Genomic DNA, 22,398 nt, shown 5'->3' with positions numbered 1-22,398 from the left:
AAATAACAATAAGAAATATATATTAAAAAATGTAGTTATGTAGGTAGTGCAAAAAAAAGTGAGGTTGTGTTTGTGCGTTCATTATCCATTCACAAACCAGACGGCAGAGGTTTACAATTGTGCTGGTGTCGCTCAGCGGGACGAGACAACTCAGCTCGCCGCTCCGCTCCACAGCTTTCCAAGGCTGTGGCTTTGTGTCTGTGGATGGAATCTCATTCATGGACCTCAGCTCCGAATGATATTTGCTCACTTTTCTAGTCTGCACGATTTTTTTTCTCTGCACGTTGGGTGTTTGATGGTCTTATTTTTAATAGAGTCATTTGGGTTTCTTTATTTTGTGGCTGCCTGTAAGGAGATGAATCTCAAGGTTGTATAATGCATACATATTTTGATGATAATCTTATTTTAGACTTTGAAGAAGCTGTTCTTGAAACACTGAGTATGTGCCTTCAGGCTCCTGTACAGCCTCATCAATTGCATGCAGCAAAGAGGAGTTCCTGAGTACTGGGGTCTTTAATGATGGATGCCACCTTTTTGAGGCATTGTCCTCAATGCTGAGGAAGCTAGAGCCCATGATGGAACTGTGTGCTTTCTTTGTAGTTGCATCAGTTTGTTGAGGCCGGGATAGATCTTCCAAGATGTTGACTCCTAGGCATTCGAAACTGCTCACCCTTTCCACTGCTGATTCCTCGAAGAGGACTGGTGATTGTCCCCTCAGCTTCCTCTTCCTGAAGTCCATAATCAATTTCTTGGTCTCACTGACTTTGAGTGCAAGATTGTTGTTGCGATACCACTCAACCAGCCAATTAATCTCACCCCTGTTCACCTCCTCTTGTCACCATCTAAAATTCTGCCAACAATGGCTGTGTCATCAGCACATTTATAAATGGCGCCTGGGCTGTGCCAAGCCACACAGTTGTGGGTGGAAAGATAGTAGAGCAGTGGGCGGGTCAGTAGGAGACGCTCATGGAGTGAGCACTGTTTCAGATTCACTCCATAACCTTTACTTTTTTTAACCTATGATCACCCTTATTTTTACCTGCACCAAGAGATTCTTGCTACTTTTTTGGACTTATCTTTAAGAGTTTATTGTGAATTTTGAAGAAATGAATACAGAAATGGCTCTTAGATCTAAAGGGCGAGACCCTGGGAAAGATTCTGATGGGAACGAAAAGAAGAAAAAGTCCAATCCTAAGCGCACTGAATTGACTTATGAAATGTTATTGGAGGTTTTAAATGAAAAATTTGAAGAACGTCAAATTTTCAAACAAGATATAAAGGCTTTTCAGGATTATATGGATAAGACTGATTCAGTAGTTAACCAGCAGCAAGCTCTAATCATAACTTTGCAAGAGGACACTCAGAAGCGAGACTTGATAATAGAAAAACTGGAGCAGAAATTATCTTCGACGATTAAACAGGTGGAAACACTTAAAGCCAAGAGTGTCGACTTTGAAAATCGGTCCAGAAGATAGAACTTACGCATACTTGGTCTCCCGGAAGGTACTGAACAAGGGGACCCCTCGAAGAATTTTGGTCAACTTTTAAAGGATGCGTTCCCTTCTGTATTCCCAGACAGTCCTCCGTTACTTGATCGCGCTCACAGAATTATGCGTCGATCACCAAGTGCTTCAGCTAAACCACCAGTTGTAATTGTCCGATTTCACTATGTGCATGCTAAAGAGCAACTTATTCGTGTGGCTCGGCGTGTAGGGATGGTCAAATTCCAAGAATTTGATTTTCGATTAGTGGAGGATTTTAGTCCAGAAGTAATGAAGGCAAGGCTTCTTTTTAAACCTCTGATGTCCAAATGTTACGAGAAAAATCTAAAACCTGCGCTTTTATACCCTGCAAAGCTCAGAATCTCCCCTCCCAATGCATCACGGTGTTTTCCTTTCTACATCTGATGCTCGAAGCTTTCTGAATGAGAACTTCCCTACTGCTGCGGATTCTCATCTCTAATAAATGAGTGATTTTGATCGTTGCAAGATGGTTTTTGTTTCCAAAACCAGATTTTGTTTCTGGCTATTGGTGTAGGTTTACGCTATATTTTATACTCTAATTAAAGCTTTTTTGATGTACTAATCTTTTTATTTTACTTACTTCAATCACTGTACTTTATCTTTAGTCATTATTATTAATCCTTCAAAGGCGGATTTTTTTTTTACTAAGATGGCGGTTTCTTTAAAATATTTTTGGCTTTTTTTTATTTCACCATTTTTTTTTCTCTCGTCTTCTTCCTATAATGCATTTCTTATCACAGTTTAATTTTTTTTGGTTTGTTTGGGTTTTAACCCGATTTATAAGTTATAATGATTATATTCTTTTTTTTTACTAGCAACTATACTAAGAAGTTTGGCTTTAGTATAGTGATCGTTATTTCTTTAGAGTTTGGGTGGATCATTTTTTTCCCTTCATATACGGAGTTGCCTTCCACTGATATGGGGGTAGATTTAGTTTCATTTCTCTTTCTTCCCAGCCTTCTCCTGGCTGGGGAGAGGCTTTCTCCTCTTGGGTGGGGGGGTGGGTTTTTTTTAAATCTTATGTTCTTTTTATCAGTTTTTTTTAGTTTTTTCATTTGGGCTGATTTTAAACTACTAAAATGTCCATGATGTCACCACTTCCGGGCCCGCCCCTTATTTTTGTTCCTCTTCCGGGTGCATGAGTTCATAAATTGGTTAACCCTTTATATACCAAAGGGTTGATTTCAGAAATATGGCTCAGACCATTAATTTTGTCTCTTGGAATACTAATGGCTTAAACCATCTGATTAAACGGAAAAAGATTTTCAAAGTGTTCCAAAGACTGAATGCACATAATATTTTTGTGCAAGAAACTCATGTGAGGAAAGAGGACAATCATCGTTTTTTTAGGTTTTGGAGGGGTCAACAGTACCATTCGAATTCGAATGCTAAAGTAAAGGGAGTTTCAATTTTTATTGACTCCTCTGTTGCATTTGTCCAACACGATATTTTTTCGGATCAGAATGGTAGAGTATTGTTAATTACTGGATTACTTTTTAACAAAAAGGTTGCTATGGTTAACATGTATGCTCCAAATGTGGATTATCCCAATTTTTTTAAGTCCTTATTTACTTCTCTATCTAATCTAAATGAATATAGGTTAATAATGGGTGGTGACTTTAATTGTTGTTTAAATCCTTTGTTGGACAGATCTATATCTACTCAGACTTTACCTAATAAGTCGGCCACTTATATTAACTCTTTTTTGACTGATAATGGAATTTTTGATATTTGGAGATTTCAGCATTCTAAGGCCAAAGAGTTTTCATTTTTCTCACATTTATCATTCTTACTCAAGAATTGATTACTTTTTTATTGACTCTTGCTTTATTCCATTGGTAATTGGTTGTAATTATGTTATTATAGCCATCTCTGACCATGCTCCATTAAAATTTTCTATTAAATTTACGGATACAGCTTCTGGTGCTGGACAATGGTGATTTGATTCTACCTTACTGCAAGTTATATGAAGGAACAGATCAATTTCTTCTTTTCAACTAATTCCACGGATGATATTTCTTGCGGAACACTTTGGGACACTTTTAAAGCATATATATGTGGACAGATTATCTCCTACTCCGTTGGTTTGAGAAAACTCATTAAGAAGGAAACTCTTTTATTGGTTGATAAAATTAAAGAGATTGACAAGAAATATTCGACTGCTCCCAGTAAGGAGCTTTACAAACAAAGGGTTGAACTTCAAATGGAACATAGTTTATTACTTACATCTTCAATTGAAAATCAATTAATGAAAACCAGATCTGATTTTTATATACATAGTGATAAATCGAGTAAACTGTTAGCTAGTCAATTGAAGAATGCTTTGGTTAAATGCCAAATTACTAAGATTCATCAGCAGAATGGGGATCTGACAGTTAACCATGATGAGATAAACAAATCTTTTCAAGATTTTTATATCTCCCTGTATCATTCTGAATTCCCTCATGATTATAATACCATGTGTGATTTTCTTGGGAAATTGAATTTTCCAAAATTATCATCAGATGATCTTTCAATATTAGAAACTCCTATTACGGATGCAGAAATTAAAGGGGTTATTTCCTCTATGAATTCTGGGAAAGCACCAGGTCCAGATGGGTATACAGTAGAATTTTTTAAAATGTTTTTCCTCTTTCTCCTTGGTTATGCAGGGTTTTTGAAGAAGCTATTAGATTGGGTAATCTGCCACAATCTTTTTATCGAGCTTCCACTTCTTTAATATTGAAGAAACATAAAGACCCTACTGACTGTGCATCTTATAGAGCAATATCCTTATTGAATGTAGATTCCAAGATCTTTTCCAAGTTACTGGCATCCAGGCTGGAGAAGGTATTATCCCGGAAGATCAAACTGGTTTTATTAAAAATCGCTATTCTTTTTTCAATGTTAGGAGATTATTGAATATTGTTTATACTCCTTCACATAGCACTTCAGAATGTGTCATTTCATTAGATGTGGAGAAAGCATTTGATAGAGTTGAATGGCCATACTTATTTACTGCGCTTGAGAAGTTTAATTTTAGTCCAACATTCACTTCCTGGATTAAACTGAGAAATCATACTCCAGTAGCCTCGGTGTTTACTAACAATCAAAGATCTCCCTTTTTTTGTTTATTTCAGGGTACTAGACAAGGCTGTCCTCTTAGTCCATTATTATTTGATATTGCTTTAGAACCCTTGGCAATTGCTATCAGAGAATCACAGAACATTTTTGGCATTGATCGTGAGATGGATATACATAAGCTATCATTATATGCAGATGATTTATTATTATTTATTTCTGATCCTGAGAAATCCATTCCTGCAGTTATATCATTGTTGGCTCAATTTAGTAATTTTTCAGGGTATAAATTAAATCTTAATAAGAGTGAATTGTTTCCTTTAAATAGACAGGTTCCAATTTATGGAAATTTACCTTTTAAATTAGTTAATGACTCTTTTATTTACTTAGGGATTAAAATCAAAAAATTATAAGGACTTATTTAAGGTTAATTTTTTACCCCTAATCAATCAGATTAAATGTTTGTTTACTTAATGGTCACCAGTATCTTTATCTCTGATAAGTCAGATTAATGCTATTAAGATGGTTACTTTACCCAAGATTTTATATATATTTCAAGCGGTACCAATTTTTATTCCGAAATCTTTTTTTTGCTAATGTTGATTCTAAAATTTCCTCATATATATGGCAGAATAAAAATCCTAGATTAGGTAAAAAATGTTTACAGAAGACACGGAAGGAAGGTGGATTGGCATTGCCTAATTTTAGATTTTATTAGTGGGCAGTTAATATCCGATATTTGATATGCTGGTTAAAGGATTGGGATTTATCTTTTAGCCTTCATTGGGTGAACCTGGAAATTAAATCTGTATAAGGATTTTCATTGGGTTCTATTTTAGGGTCTTCTCTTCCTTTTGCTCTTTCTAAATTGCAGAAACGAATTGACAATCCGATAGTTAAACATACTTTACGTATATGGTTTCAATTCCGGAAATTTTTTGGGTTGACTCAGTTTGTTTTAAATATTCCTATTGTATCCAATTGCTTTTTTTATCCTTCTATTATAGACCAAGCTTATTCAGCTTGGAAGACTAAAGGATTACTACGATTTTCCAATTTATTTTTGGATAATTGTTTTATGTCTTCTGAACAATTATCTAATAAATATAATTTGCCTAGATATCATTTTTTTAGATATTTACAGATTAGGAATTTCTTAAATACTGTACTTCCTACCTTTCCAAATCTTGAGTCTTCAAATATTTTGGAGAATTTGTTTGAACTAAATCCTTCTCAGAAAGGGCTAATATCAAAACTCTACAATATAATTATGAAGGTACGTTCCGAGCCCTTCTATAAGATTAAAAATGATTGGGAAAGAGAACTTAGCCTTACTATCCCTATTGAGAATTGGGATAAAATTCTTCAATTAGTTAATTCATCATCTATATGTGCTAAACATTCATTAATACAGTTTAAAGTTGTGCATAGGGCTCATATGTCCAAGGATAAATTGGCTCATTTTTATTCCTATACAAATCCTATTTGTGACAGATGTCATTCTGAGATAGAGTCTTTAACTCATATGTTTTGGTCTTGTCCACTTTTGAAAAAATATTGGAAAGACATTTTTGATATTATTTCCACGGTATTGAACATTGATTTACAACCTCATCCTATTACTGCAATTTTTGGATTACCAATGATGGACTCAGTCCATTTATCCTCTTCCGCTTGTCGAATGATTGCATTTCTTACATTAATGGCTAGAAGATCTATTTTGTTGAATTGGAGGGAAATTAATCCTCCTACTGTATTTCATTGGTTTTCTCAAACTATGTTATGTCTAAATTTAGAAAAAATTAGAAGTGTTGTATTTGATACTTCTATTAAATTTGAAAAGATATGGAGACCATTTATTCAATATTTTCATATGATGTAATGTGACCCTGTTCCAAGCCTATTTGATTTTCCAGTTTTGATTTTACATATGTTGAGAGGATCGGAGTTGACGACACTGATGATTTTGTATTTTTGTTAGATATTATAAACAGCCCTTTTTTCATTATTTTTTCCCTTTTTTCCCTTATTAGTTATTAGATTGTTAGATTAGTTTTTCTTGCACAATTTTTTTTCTTTTTCTCTTTTCTGTTTTTTTTTAAATATATATTATGATATACCTAGGTTTGCTTTGTTTATATGTTACTTGTATCGTCCATGATTTGGGAAGACTCATTTATATTGTAACTATTGCTTATGTATTCTTTCATGTTCAGTTGAAATGTGTATGTTTGTAATCCCATTATCTATGTATTAATCTTATTATATTGATATTAATAATAATAATAAAAAAGATTGAAAAAGAAAGTAGAGCAGTGGGCTAAATCACATTATTGCGGTGCGCCAGTGTTGACTGTCAGCAGAGAGATGTTGATGATAATTCCCACCCACACTGACCGTGGTCTCTCAGCAAGGAGGAACGTAGGCCCAGGTTTTGGAGCTTATTGATTAGAACAGAGTATGCCTTTGTTGAACACTGTACTGTAATCAATAAAGAACAGCCGACTGCTATTGTCCAGCTGGTCTAAGGCCAAATGGAGAGCCAGTGAGATTGCATCCACTGCAGACCTATTGTGATGATAAGCAAATCACAGTGGGTCCAGGTCCTTGCTTAAGTAAGAATTAATTCTGGCCATGACCAATCTCTCAAAGCACTTCATTATAGCAGAGGTGAATGCCACTGGCAATAGTATTTGAGTCAGCTCACAGGGCTCTCCCTGGACAATGGTGTGATTGTTGTCCTTTTGAAGCAGGTGGGAACCCCTGCAGCCATGAGAGATTCCTGATGTCCTTGAACAGTCCTGCCTATTGGTTGCCACAGGCTTTCAGTGCCCTACCAGGAACACTATCAAGGCCTAACACCTTGTGAGCTTTCACCCTCATGAAAGGTGTTCTGACACTGGCCTCTGAGACAGAGATCATAGAGTCACCAGTTGCTATAGGGATTCGCACAGGTGTATTTTTAGCTCCCCGCTTAAAAAGTGCATAAAGAACCTTATGAGGGAGAGGGAGCCTGTGGTATGTCAAATACCAGGTGAACGACACACACAAAATGCTGGTGGAATGCAGCAAGCCAGGCAGCATCTATAGGAAAAAGCACAGACGATGCTTTGGGCCGAGACCCTTCATCAGGAACCTCGGCCTGAAACATCGACTGTACTTCTTCCTATAGATGCTGCCTGGCCTGCTGCGTTCCACCAGCATATTATGTGTGTTGCTGAATTTCCAGCATCTGCAGAGTTCCTCATGACCAGGTGAAAGAGTAGTCCTTGGGGTACTGCAATTCTGTATCTTTGCTCTCTTTGCTGCACGCTTGAGTGCTCGGTGGGGGGTGCCGATGCTTTTTCTTTGCTGGTGGGGGGAGGATCATTGCTTTACTGCTGCTTACGGATGGGAGGGGGAGCTGAGGGTGGGGACTCTGGGGTTCTAATATTCAACTGTCATTCATTCTTTGGGGGCACTCTTCTGTTGTCGTGGACAGTTGTGAAGAAAAAGCATTTCAGGATGTATATTGTACACATTTCTCTGACATTAAATGTACCTTTGACCTTTGAATATTGCCCAGTCTACTGAAATAAACCAGTCTTGTCAGAGTTCCTCTACCCTCCCTTGACCAGACTTTCCAGTCCTCACCACTGGTGCTTCCATCCTTGGTTTTTACCCTTTTTTTAAAATAAATGTTTTGAAATCTTTTTACCATTTTTGATTTTTTGAGATAGTTTTCCCTTTAATAAGGATACTATTGTTTTTCAACAAGCCAAAGTTGTTATACGTCTCTGGGTGTATTCACTTTAGTTGAATTTCCAGCCTTCAAAGTATGGAAAATTTGCCTTTTTAATTGAAAAATGGGTGATTACAAACCCACCAAACTGTATATGTAGCAAGGTTCAGGCCACGAGTCACACTCTAATTTTCTGACTTGAGCAAGCATATCCATTTAGATACCACTGAACCTTTATTTTATTCTTATCTTTTATCTGAGATTCAGTGCGAAGTAGGACCTTCAGCCCTTCGAGCCATGCAGCCCAGCAATCCCCCAATTTAATACCTACAAACTGGCATGTCTGTGGACTGTGGGAAGAAACCAGAGCAACCGGAAGAATCTCATGTGGTCACAAGAAGAACGTACAAATTCCTTACGGACAGCGACAGGAATTGAACCCAGGTTGCCTGTACTGTAAAGCATTGTGCTAACCACTATGCTCATGTGCCACCCACTATGCTCCAGTTTACAATCAACCGTAATATTTATTTTTTCCAGCTGCTGCTTGCCCTGGTCAAGTCAAAAGTATAGCTAACTAACACAACTTCTGCTCCATTTTCTTCCCGGCTATTCAAAGTACATTTATCAAAGTACGCATGCAGTATACAACCCTTAGATTCATCTTCCCACAGACAGCCACGAAACAAAGACAACCATGGAATACACTTAAAGAAAAACATCAAATCCCCCAATGTGCAAAAAAAAATCACACAAATGGTATGAGCAAAAAATACAGAATACAAAGCACCAAATCACAAAGACATCAAAAGGGTCCAGGCATATTCACTTAATCTTAACTTTATTTTAAGCAATGTTATTGTATCTTCAGCAGCATATTCTGAAAACCTGCAACTGTGTGTAAATTAAAACTTGCCTTGTAAATCTTCTGTAAACTTCCTCCATACAGTCCCTCAACACCTCCTCCTACTTAAAGCTATGCCCTGTAGTATATGATATTTCCACTCTCAAAGCCTCACAATTTTTATGCTTTTTTTAAAATCAGGTTATCCCTCAGCTTCTACTGCCCTAAAGAAAATGAATCTAGTTTGTTCAAGCTCTCCTATACTCTGTTAACCAAGCAACATCCAGATAAACTTCTTCTGCACCCACTCAAAAGCCTCCACATGACTTCTGTAATGCAGTAATAAAATATGGATGCAATATTTCGTATGTGGCCTAAATTAAATTTTATACAGATGAAACATCTGGACGAGGTGGTGTGCATGCATCTGTCTGTGTCTGTTTCATGCAGCATCAACGGAAAAGAGTAAACAGTCGACATTTCGGGCTGGGACCCATAAATATATGTATTTTTAATATAAAAATACAATCAATAAGTACGCCATCTGCCTTATATCATAAACTTGTTTTCCTCCACAGTCCATAAGGGAACAATAACATTCTTTCCATATCACCTCTCCCTTTTCCAGTACAGATTCCAAAGTATTATCACTCACAAATGTCTATCAATTGTATTCTTCCTTTCCCCCACCATCAACCTATACATGGAGTAACACATGGTAGTTAAGTGCATCCATATTGATAACATTGTTAAATTTCCACATTGTCCACTTGTTTCCAAGTTTGCTTTCCTTCAGATCTTATTTTGCAAACGTTCATTTGCCGATGATGTTCTCAAACTCATTTTGACAAAACTATTGTTCACTTTATTTCCCAATTATTATATTCTCCTTTTCAAAATGAGATTTTTTTTCCAAATTATCACTGTCATTATTGTGCTTGTGTCTTTCCCAATTAGCTTAAAGGATAACATTCATGAAGCACTTGAAGTAATCGTGATTATCTAGAATGTGACATGCAAAGGCAAGTTCCCTCTTTAGTGCTTCTGACAGGACGATCTTACTTAAACAAGGAAGAGGACACGGAGTCTATCATGTCCATTGCAGCTCCCAAGAGAACAATTCCATTCTTTCCATTCCATCTCTCCATTTCCCAGTACCCATCCAATGTATTATCACTCACAAATACCAAGTGCATTCTTCCTTTCCCCCAACATCAACCTATACATGGCGTAATACATAGTCGTTAATTAACCTACAAGCACATTGTAGGATGATGAGAAAGCTATTGTGTAGTGATTCTGAGATGACAGCAGTTGTAGATACTACTACTGGGACAATGTGTACCCTGTTCATGTTCTGAAGTTTTTCAATTCCCTCTTTTAATTCAATATATTTCTGGTGTTTTTCACTTACATTAGATGACAGCTTCATTTAGTGAGCCAGGGTGTAACATCTCAGAATGTTGACAAGTTATATAGCAATCACACTGTTAAGTGGAACAGGATGCTGGGCTCTAAAGATGGTAAATATTTAATTCAGGATAGTACTTTTAACCTTTTCACCCAGAAAGCTGTGGATCTGTGGAATGCTCTGCCTCAGAAGGCAATGGAGGCCAATTCTCTGGATGCTTTCAAGAAAGAGTTGGATAGAGTTCTTAAAGATAGCAAAGTCAAGGGATACGGGGAGAAGGCAGGAATGAAGTACTGATTGTGGATGATTAGCCATGATCACACTGAATGACAGTACTGGTTCGAATGGCCTACTCCTGCACCTATTGTCTATAGTGCAGTGTACAATAAAGGCAGCAGGTAACACTGCTACTTAACAGCTCCTGTAATCCAGTTTGGAATCTGACATCTGATGCTATTGATGTGGAGGTTGCATGTTCTCCCTTTGTGCAGTATTCCCCAGAAGCTCCAATTTCCTTCCACATCCCAAAGATCTGCTCTTTAGCAGCTTAGAGGCCACTGTTAACTAACCCAAGCACAACTGATAGACAGGTGAAGGGGACATGGAAAAGACTAGATTATAGGGGGTAACTGAGGGAATACAAGTGAAGGAATTGCACTGAAAGTTTGCAAACACTACATGGACCAAGCAGCTTCCTTTTACACCATGAAGCATAAGAATATCACCTCCCATTAAACTGCAGAGAATATAGACACTTCATTAAAACACTTTTCACAAACAGCCCTGATGTTTCAGGAATCAATCCAATCAGGTACAAGTAATGTTATAAATGTCTGTAGTTTTCCTCAAGTTAATAGAGAAATGTAAAATAACTGCTTCATAAAAATGGCAAAACTTGCAAACTTTTATTAATCCAACTAAAATATAGTAACACAAGTAATTTCACAATTGCAGAACCAAGTTCCACAAATGCTTAATTAAAAATTACTGAAAGCAGTAGATAAAGTTATCTTATGTGCTGAATTTATAACCATATAACTATATAACAATTACAGCACGGAAACAGGCCATGTCGGCCGAATGCTTACTCTCACCTAGTCCCACCAACCTGCACTCAGCCCATAACCCTCCATTCCCTTCCTGTCCATATACCAATCTAATTTTACTTTAAATGACAAATTTCCAGTAAGGATATAGCAAACTTCTCATTCATGAAGAATAGCTGGGCTAACTAGTCATCAAATAAAAATTTGGTCAAATACAATACTCAGAAAAAAAAAAGGTTGAGGGGGGGGGAGGGAGTGACTGCAAAACTAGTTCAGGGGAAAACATCACGGATTGATTTTGAGACTCCTATTTTCCTATTTTCAAATATTGTCCACCAACTAACTTGGGCTAAGGGAGGACTTAATTTGACGCGACTCAAGAGTTTGCGGGGAACTATCAGAGTCTTGAGAATTTCCACATTTTAAATGATAAAGTGGGTACCTGTGGACCAATACAACTAAATTAAAATAGATCACAACTTCCTTGAAACTACTGAATTCGTATTGACTGTTATGAAATTTGCAAATTAGGAAACTAATTCAGTATATTCAACTGAAAAGTAATACAACTCAAGGATCATGAAAGAAAGCTGGGCTACAGGAAATAAATCTCTTAAATCTGCTAACACAATGAAAAGAAAAACAAGGGATAGTCACTGTGTGGGAAAATTAATGTGTACATCTTTCTTACTTAGATACTGAAAATTAAAATTAATTAATTGCACTATAAGATGTACTTTTACAAATAGGATTCTGTTACTCACCCAAGAGGAGTGCTCCTTCATTTGATGTTGATTGCTATGGGAGCCACTGGCATAGCCCCGCCAAAAGCAAGTCTGACAAAGCTGGTAGTTGTGGCACTGCTGACAACGGTAGCGGAAACCCATCATACTCTCACTGCGACAATATGAGCACTCCACTGGATGGAATACTGCAGAGAAAGGGAAATGAATTACATCACATCCAAATTGTACTGCAAAATTAATTTTCAGTCATTCACTCTGGGAGCCTTCTCATCAAGCGTAGGGATTCTCAAGATGGTCTACACTTAAAAATTGTTACAGCTGTCAACTTACAGCTTATTTAATTAAAAAATTAATGTATGAAGAGCATTTAATGGCTCTGGGCCTGTACCTGCTGGAGTTTAGAAGAATGAAGGGGGGAGTTCATTAAACAAATCAAATATTTAAAGGTCTGGATAGAGTAGATGTAGGGAGAATGTTTCCAATAATGGGTGAGTCTAGGCACAGCCTCAGGAAAGAGGTATGTCCATTTAGAATAGAGAAGAGGAGGAATTTCCTTCACCAGAGACTATGGAATTCATTGTCACAGGCAGCTGTGGAGGTCAGGTCATTCAGTATATTTAAAGTGGAGGTTGATACGTTCCTGATTAGTCAGGGTATCAAAGGATGCAGTGAGAATGGGGTTGGGAGGGATAATAAATCAGCCATGATGGAATGGTGGAGCAGACTTGACCGGTTGAATGGTCTAATTCTGCTCCTTAGTCTTATGGTCTTATTCCAATACTACTTGCATGCAGCACTGACGACCGCAATAAGGTACACTAAGTGCCTAAGTGAAGGCCACAAGGCTCATTCAACTCTTTGAAGCTCAATCTACATTTCAACAGTTGTCACACTTTGGAATTAATTACTCTACAAAGTGAACAGAATGAAATGTTTGCCAATGAGAATCAAATCCCATTGCAGAAGAGAAGAATTTCAATTGCTAACTAGCGCCATGCACTTCAGTAGTTACTAAATTGTTTTAATAAAAGATTTGTATTTCCTTTTAGTCTATTCTTATTTAGGGCAAACAGAATAACACTTTAAAAAAGCACGCACAATTGTTTTTGCATTAATCAATTTGCAAACATGTATGTCTTTTTCTTATGCTTGCACCATTATTTTGGTATGGCCTCTGCTGCACAGATTGTTGGACTACTATTTTTAGGGAGTCCACAAATTTTCTTAATTGAATTCTACGTGAGAGTGTTGGAGAAGATCCTAGAAAGATTTACAAGAATGTTTCCTGGAATGAGAGACACAGAAGGATGGATTACAAAAGCTAGAATTGTTTCCTTTGGAGAAGGCTGATGGGAAGTTTGACATGTACGTAAAATAATGAGGCGGCTGGACAGAGTGTAGCAACAACCACATTGGTTGAGTATGGGGTTCCTCATTTAACAAAGTATGGCAATGCATTTGCAGTTCAAAGTTAGATAACTGACATCGCCAAGGGAAGGGGTGTCCTATGAGGAAAAATAGGAAAAATCTATGAGGAAAACCCCATATTTAGATGATTAAGAGGGGATTAAGAAAGATGCAAGATTGTTACGAATCGTGACAGAATGAATGTGAAAGAGCTTTCCTCTTGTGGGAAATTAGAACTAGTTTCACCATTTAAAAAGGGGGTCACCCACTTAAGAAAGAGATGGTGCAAAATGTTTCCTTCTCAAGAGTTGAGTGTGTTTGGAACTCCCTTCTTCAAAGGGTGGTGGAACACAGACAAACACATGATAAGCAAGGGAGTGGAAGACTACCAGGAACAGACAGGAATGCGGACTTGAAATCACGATTAAATCAGCTTTGATTTTATGAAACGGCAAGCAGACTTGAGGAAGCGTGGGATCAGACTTGCCCCCAACTTCTAAAATCATATTGTTCAATTTATCTTGGGACCACTCAAAAAGGAAAACATAGGCTACATAGATATTACGCTCTCTGAAATCACTTATTACGGTATGCTTAAGAGAACATAATAAATTAATTGAGAGAGCAGTATCTTTTTGACCTAATTTTGTAGTCAACATCGCTAGAATTGTGCATGTGAATCATTGTGCTGTCAAATGGCCAGAAAACAATTTTGGAGCCTTGTTTTTAAAAACGGGTTCATTTAGAGGGTGTGGGTGACTTCACAACATGTTCTCAGTACTATTTATCGATCTGTATTTGTACAGTCTGCCTTCTTTGCAGTTTTTCATTGTTTCTACAGTATCTCTTTGTTCTATTGTAGGTGAATGCCTGTAAGGAATTTAATCTCAGGGAAGTATATAGTGACATACAATATACGGTTTGTACTTTGATAATAAAGTTACTTTGAACTTTGAACACTAGCGAGGCTAGCATTCATTTCCCTTGACAAATTGGCGGCAAGATGCCAACTTCATAACCACTACAATCCCTCAGGTAAAAACACAGACCTGTCTGGCAGGAAGAGCTTCTGTTTCATTGCCAGAACCTACCATTTTCCACATTGGCAAGTCGATGCATAAGTGGTAGCCAGACCAGACACTGTGGAGGAGGGTCGCCCATCATTGTATCCAAAAACATATTTAAAGTAATTTTTTTCTGAAAATAGAGAACCTGAACATTAGTTCCGGATAATCTGGCACATGGTACAAGGTGCAATCGTTAAATATTTTTAAAATATTATTTAACACATTCTACAGAGTTCAAAAAAGTGTCTCAAAGTTTAAAAGATTTCAGTTTTACACAAGTTTAACAACCAGTAAAATAAATGCCCCCTCTTTCCCCAACAACAGGCCCTTTTCAGTTCATATTACCATTTGACAAAAGAGGAGGTCACTTTGGCCCATCAACTCCATTTCTAATTCCACCACTAATGTTCCTTGAATCCTATTCTCTCCACACATCCAGCAATCCTCTCAGATTCTTGTCTTCATCTGCACACTTGGGCAAATTTACCCATCAAATCTCACATCTTGAGATGAGAATCTCACATGGACACAAGAAAAACATACAGATTGACGTACTTGGCACTAGATGTCACGATTGATCCCAGAACACACTCAAACTGAAGAACTCACTTCACTGTGCTGTTCTCCCAAAAGACTGTCTCACCCTATCCCTCCAAAACAATCTGCACCATCCAATCTTTCCAATTCTGCAGCTTCTTTCTTCAGTTCCATCTCTACACTGTTGCGTTTTGAAGATAAAGGAAAACCATACTTCATGATCTGGTGCAGCATGTCAAAACAAAAAGTTAAAAAATAATTTCTACAAATATTCAAAATCTGAACTAAAATTCAAAAATGCTTTGCAAGCAAACTCAGCAAGGCAAGCAGGATCTATGGAGAGAAAATTGTTTGAAATATTTACTGTTTCTTGCATCACAGATAAGACTATTTTCAGCACAATTTTCATTCAGGTGCTTGGTATGCCCATCTAAGTATACTAAGATTTTTAAAAGAGTGAATGAACTTTCTTCTAACTACTTCATGTACCAAAAATAGACTGCTGGTACAATTGGTAAGATCTCAGATTTTGCTTCAGCTGAAGGTGCATGCTTGGCTTGCATTCACCAGATGCAAAATGTTATCCAAGAGAAAAAAAATGCTCCTGGGTATATTTAATCCCAGTTGATGCATTGTCATCTTAATGGGTTGAAATTCAATCTGATCCAAACACATTCCATGACATTATATGGTTATTGGTGTGATCACCCAATCAAGAAATTGTTGGCAATATCTTCCTGTTTACCTTCAGTTCAGCTACATTGCATCAGCAACATCTTCAACTACTGAGTAGCACCTTTAAATGTAGCAAAAACATTGCACTCTGCCTCAGAGAACTGTGAGGTACATGTCAATATAAAAGTATAGAAGGAAAAAATATTGACAAATTGGCTTCAAAACATTGAAGATGATGAGGTTTGCCTTTTTTGGCTTGATTTTAGCTTAGTAATGGATATGGCCCAGTCCATCACAGGTAAAGCTGGGAAGCTGAAAAACAAGTATGCTGGCAGATTAAGGAAAGGTGTAATAACAGTAGAGCTGTCATGGGGTACTTCAACTTTCCTGATATAAACTGGAGTCTTCTTGGTGCGAGTAGCTTAAGATAGAGCAGAATTTGTTAGGGACATCCAGGAGGGTTTCTTAAATCAACATATAGATGGTCCAACAAGAGGAACGGCGGCACTGTGAATCTGGTGATGAGTTTTCAGTGCATCAGCGGCCAGGGAATAACGACCACAATTGCTTAGATTTTGAAAGAGCTCTAGATGAGGTTAAGTACGGACCTTGCTAGAGAGTATTAAACTGAGTCAGGGCAGATTACGAGAGCATTATGCAGGAACTAGGGAGAATTACTAAGGAACAGCTGTCTTCAGCAAGTCCACATGTGGAGAGTGTTTAAGGAACCAACTGCAAAGAGCACAGGACAGGTAACCTCCAGGAGGAAGGACAAGTGCAGCAAGGAAAGAGAACATTGGATGTCCAGGGAGGTGATGAATTTAGTCAAGAATAACAAGGAAAAATGTAAAGCTTAAGAAGTTAGGATAAAACAGAGCCCTTGACAACAGGTCCACAGCAGATGTCATTTCATTGGCTCTTTATTGAACCCTGCAACATCTGGAGAGCAAAGATGCATATATTTGGATGTTCTTCATCAACCACAGCTCGGTATTCAATACAACCATCGCCTCAAAACAAATCAATAAGCTTCAAGACTACGTCCTCAATTACTCTTTGTGCAATTGGATCCTCGATCTCCTTACTTGCAAATCCCAGTCAGTTCAGATTGCCAACATCATCTCCCTAGGTGCACTACAGGACTGCATGCTTAGCCCCTGCTCGACTCACTTTATACAAACGTCTATGAAACTAAGCACAGCTCCAATACCATGTGCAGGTTTGCTGACTGTCATTGGCCAAATCAAAGGTGGTAACAAATTAGTAGGTAGGAAGGAGATTGAGTGAGAAGTTGTTGTTGTGGCACAACTGAGCTAGATTTTCAATGTCTTCAAGACCAAGGAGCTGATTATTGCCTTCGTGAGGAGGAAACCATGAGCCAGTCTTCATTGGGGGATCAGAGGTGGAGAGGGTCAGGAACTTTAAGTTCTTTGGTGTTATTACTTCAGAGGATCTGTCCTGGGTCCAGCACGTACATGCCATTACAAAAAAGTACTACAATGCCTCTACATCCTTAGAAATTTGCAAAGGTTCAGCATGACATGACATGCCTTTTTTATCTCCTGGTGTAATTTGTAATCCACATCCCGGCTGCTGTTTGGAGGCCTGTATACAACCACCATCAGGTTCCTTTTACCCTTGTCATTTCTCAAGCCATAGAAACTCTACACCTTTCGATCCTGTGTCGTCCCTTTCTAATGATTTAATATTATTTCTTATACAGGGCCACACCACCCCCTCTGCCTACTAGCCTAGCTTTCCAATACACCATATATCCTTGGACATTCAACTTCCAATGGCAGCCATCCTTTGGCCAAGTTTCAGAGATGGCCACAACGTCATACTTGCCAATCTGTGGCTGAATTTCAAGATCATCCATTTTACTTCTTATGCTGCTTGAATTCAAATACAACACTTTCAGTCCAGTATTTGTTGCTTTCTGTTTTTGCTGCACCATGCTTCTATTACACTGCAACTCATCCCACTGGCTGTGATTATGCCTCATCTCCTGCCTGTCCTTTCTATCATCTCTGTTGCACGCTATCTTTGATTTATTTCTGTTTTCCCCTTCCTCAGCCCTATCACTCCAGTTCCCATCCCCCTGCCAAATCAGTTTGAACCCTCCCAAACAGCTCAATTAAACCTGCCTGCTAGGATATTGGACCCCTTTGGGTTCAGGTGTAACACGTCCTTTTTATACTTGTTGTACCTCCCCTAGAAGATGCTCCAATGCTCCAGAAACCTGAATCCCTGCCCCCTACACCAGTCTCTCAGCCACATATTAATATGACTGACCATGCTATTCTTGCGCTTGTTAGCACGTGGTACAGGCAGCAATCCTGAGATCACTACCCTGGAGGTCCTGCTTTCAGCTTCTGACACAACTCCCTGAATTCTCTCTTCAGGACCTCCTCCCTTTTTCTACCTATGTCATTGGTACCAACATGTATCAAGACTTCTGGCTGTTCACCCTCTCCCTTCAGAATACTCTGCACCCGATCTGAGACATCCCGTACCCTGGCACCTGGGAGGCAACACACCATGCGGGTGTTTCGATCAGGCTGACCGAACCTCCTGTCTGTTCCACTCACTATGGAATCCCCTATGACTACTTCTATGATAATTGTTGGAGATTTTAACATGAAAGTGGATTGGGAAAACCAGGCCAGTACTGGACCTCAAGAGAGAGAATATGTAGACTGTTTAAGGGATGGCTTTTTAGAACAGCTTGTTGTTGAGCCCACTAGGGGATCAGCTGTGCTGGATTGGGTGTTGTGCAATGATCCGGAGGTAATAAGAGCTGAAGGCTAAGGAACCCTTAGGGAACAGTGATCACAATATGATTGAGTTCACATTGAAATTTGAGGAGAGACTAAATTCTAATGTGTCAGTATTTCAGTGGAATAAAGGAAATTACAATGGCATGAGAGGGGAACCGGCAAAGGTTGACTGTAAAGAGACACTAGCAGGAAAGAGAGAGAGCAGCAATGGCTGGAGTTTCTGTGAAAAATGAGGGAAATGCAAGACACATATATACTAAATAAGAAGAAATTTTCGAAAGGAAGAAGGACACTACCGTAGCTGACAAGTGATGTCAGAGCCAAAATAAAAGCAAAAGAGAGGGCATACAAGGAAGCCAAAGCTAGTGGGAAAACAGAGGATTGGGAAGCATTTAAAATTTTGAGAAGGAAACTAAGAAGGTCATTAGGAAGGAAAAGATGAATTATGAAATGAAACTGGCAACTAATATCAAAGAAGATACTAAAAACTTTTTTAAGTATATAAAGGGTAAAAGAGAGTTGAGGGTAGATATAGGACCAATAGAAAATGATGCTGGAGATGTTGTAATGAGAGACACAGAGATAGCAGAGGAACTGAATGCGTATCTTGCATCAGTCTTCACAGAGGAAGACATCCCAGTGTACCAGACATTCAAGAGTGTCAGGAAAGTGAAGTATGTGCAATGAAAATTACTGAGGGCAGATAAATCTCCTGGACCTGATGTAATGCACCCTTGAGTTCTGAAGGAAGTAGCTGGAGAGATTATGGAGGCATTAACAATGATCTTTCAAGAATTGATAGATTCTGCAATTGTACTGGAAGACTGGAAAATTGCAAATGTTACTCTGCTATTTAAGAAGAGTGGGAAGCAGCAGAAAGGAAACTATAAATCTGTTAGCCTGACATCAGTGGTTAGAAAGTTGTTGGAATCGATTGTTAGGAATGAGATTACGGAATACCTGGAGGCACATGACAAGATAAGGCAAAGCCAGCATGGTTTCCTGAAAGGAAAATCATGCCTGACTAACTACAGCAATTCTTCGGGGAAATTACAAACGCGATAGACAAAACAGATGCAGTAGACATGGTGTATTTGGGATTTTCAAAAGGCCATCAACAAGGTGCCGCACATGAGGCTGCTTAGCAAGAGCCCATGGAATTACAGGGGAGTTAGTAGCGTGGGTGGTGCATTGGCTGATCGGCAGAAAACAGAGTGGGGAGAAAAGGGATCTTATTTTGGCCGGCTGTCTGTTACCAGTGGAGTTCCACGGGGGTCAGTGTTGGGACGACTGCTTTTTATGATGTACGTCAATGATTTGGAATTTGGGATTAATGGATTTGTGGCTAAATTTGCCGATGTTACAAAGATAGGTGGAGGAGCGGGTAGTGTTGAGGAAACAGAGAGCCTGCAGAGAGACTTAGACAGTTTAGGGAAATGGGCAAAGAAGTGGCAAATGAAATACAATGAAATACAATGTTAGTGTATGGTCATGCACTTTGGTGGAAAAAATAAACAGGCAGACTATTATTTAGATGGGGAAAGAATTCAAGATGCAGAGATGCAAAGGGACTTCGGAGACCTTGTGCAGGATACCCTAAAAGTTAACCTCCAAGTTGAGTTGAGTTGATGGTGAAGAAGGCAAATGCAATGCTGGCATTCATTTCTAAAGGTATAGAATATAAGAGCAGGGATGTGATGTTGAGGCTCTATAAGGCACTTGTGAGACCACACTTGGAGTACAGTGTGCAGTTTTGGGCTCCTTATTTTAGAAAGGATATACTGACATTGGAAAGGGTTCAGAGAATATTCACGAGAATGATTCCAGGAATAAAACAACTACCATATGAGGAACATCTAGGAGCTCTTGGGCTGTATTCCCTGGAATTCAGGAGAATGAGTGGTGATCTCATAGAAACATTCCAAATGTTAAAAGTCCTGAACAGATTAGATATGGCAAAGTTATTCCCCATGGTAGGGGAGCCTAGGACAAGAGGGCACAACTTCAGTGATTGAAGGATGTCCTTTTCGAACAGAGATGCAGAGAAATTACTTTAGTAAAAGAATGGTAAATCTGTGGAATTTGTTGCCACGAGCAGCTGTGGACGCTAAGTTATTGGGTGCATTTAAGGCAGAGATAGATAGGTTCTTGATTAACCAGGGCATCAAAGGGTATGGGGAGAAGGCAGGGGAGTGAGGATGACTGGAAGAATTAGATCAGCCCAGGATTGAATGGTGGTGCAGACTTGATGGGCTGAATGGCCTACTTCTGCTTCTATATCTTATGGTCTCATGGACATCTAAACCTTTGACAAATTACTGTGGATGTGTGGTGGAACGTATATTGACCAGGTGCATCACAGCTGGTACGGAAACACCAGTGCCTTGGAACGGAAATTCCTAAAGAAGTAATGGATATAGCCCAGACCATCACAAGCAAAGCCATTCCCACTGTTCAGCACATCTACACAGAACGCTGTTGCAGGAAAGGAGCATCCACCACTAGACTATGCTCTCCTTTCGCTGCTGCCACCTGGCAGGTGGTAGAGGAGCCTCACGACCCACACGCCAGGTTCATGAACAGCTATTACTCCTCAGCCATCGGGCTCCTGAACCACTGAGGATAACTTCACTTGCCCCATTACTAAACTGTTCCCACAACCTATCCACTCTCCATCTCTTGGTATTTATTTTCTTATTTCTTCTTATTATTTGTTTTTTTTTAAACTTTTGTATGTGCAGTTTGACATCTTTTGCACGTTGATGGCTTGTCCGTAAAGTTGAGTGCAGTCTTTCGTTGATTCTATTGTTTCATGTATTCACTACGAATGTCCACAAGGAAATTGAATCAGGGTTGCATATGGTGGCATTGGTACTTTGATAACACATTTGCTTTGAAGTTTATGATCTGTACGATGCATTTAACATGATCTGCTAGCCGCCAGTGGGAGACTCCAGCTAAAGAATCCTGCTTGGATGTCCGATTTCATTTGGGTTGTATAGAAATCGTGAAAGACAAACCCTCCCCTTTGACTACATATGGTTTTACTATTAAAGATAGCAAGAGTGGTCTTATGACACACTTTAAGAGGTGTCAGAATCAATGAAGATTTGCACAGCAATTTGTATATGTATGTGCTGGAAGTTTTAATCCAATTTGCTCCTTCATAACAGTGTGCTGAAAATCTCACCATTACTGTCACTAAAAACCTGGGCCAATGCACCAACATGCATTATTTTACCATTGCTGAGGCAATACTACTTGTAAGAAGGGCAACTCAGTTCTTTTCATTGTACTCATGCACACAGATGCCTGTGGCCACTTTATGTTATCTGTGATATATTACTGTTTACAGCATACAGGGGTTTAAAACAACTTGAGAGGAATGCTCATAGCAGGGGACATAGTTCACCTCCTGAGTGGTAGTCAGCAATGCACTGTAAAGCAAGCCATGCTTTGAACTGACATCGATTCCATCAACCATGGTGGATAGCACAATGATGTTTTTATTCATCAATTCTTCCAGCAAATCTCAAAGAATGAAATAGTTGTGAAGAATTATTATTTTTAATACTGTTGCT

General features: G+C 38.6%; 1 protein-coding gene across 13 annotated transcripts in view; it reads right to left on the bottom strand.

Annotated features, from left to right (window-relative positions):
- Nucleotides 1-22,398, bottom strand: part of LOC132400603 (dystrobrevin beta) — a 488,265-nt gene that overhangs the window by 257,553 nt on the left and 208,314 nt on the right. For all 13 annotated transcript variants that reach the window (XM_059981722.1, XM_059981724.1, XM_059981723.1 and 10 more), the window contains 2 exons: nt 14,850-14,955; nt 12,370-12,536 (listed from right to left, as the gene is read on the bottom strand). In XM_059981722.1, coding sequence (XP_059837705.1) covers nt 12,370-12,536; nt 14,850-14,955 — 273 coding nt within the window. The remainder of the gene's footprint in view (nt 1-12,369; nt 12,537-14,849; nt 14,956-22,398) is intronic.

This window comes from Hypanus sabinus, chromosome 10 (genome assembly GCF_030144855.1).
Source record: "Hypanus sabinus isolate sHypSab1 chromosome 10, sHypSab1.hap1, whole genome shotgun sequence".
Lineage (NCBI taxonomy): Eukaryota > Metazoa > Chordata > Chondrichthyes > Myliobatiformes > Dasyatidae > Hypanus > Hypanus sabinus.
This window is presented reverse-complemented; position numbering and strand designations above follow the sequence as displayed.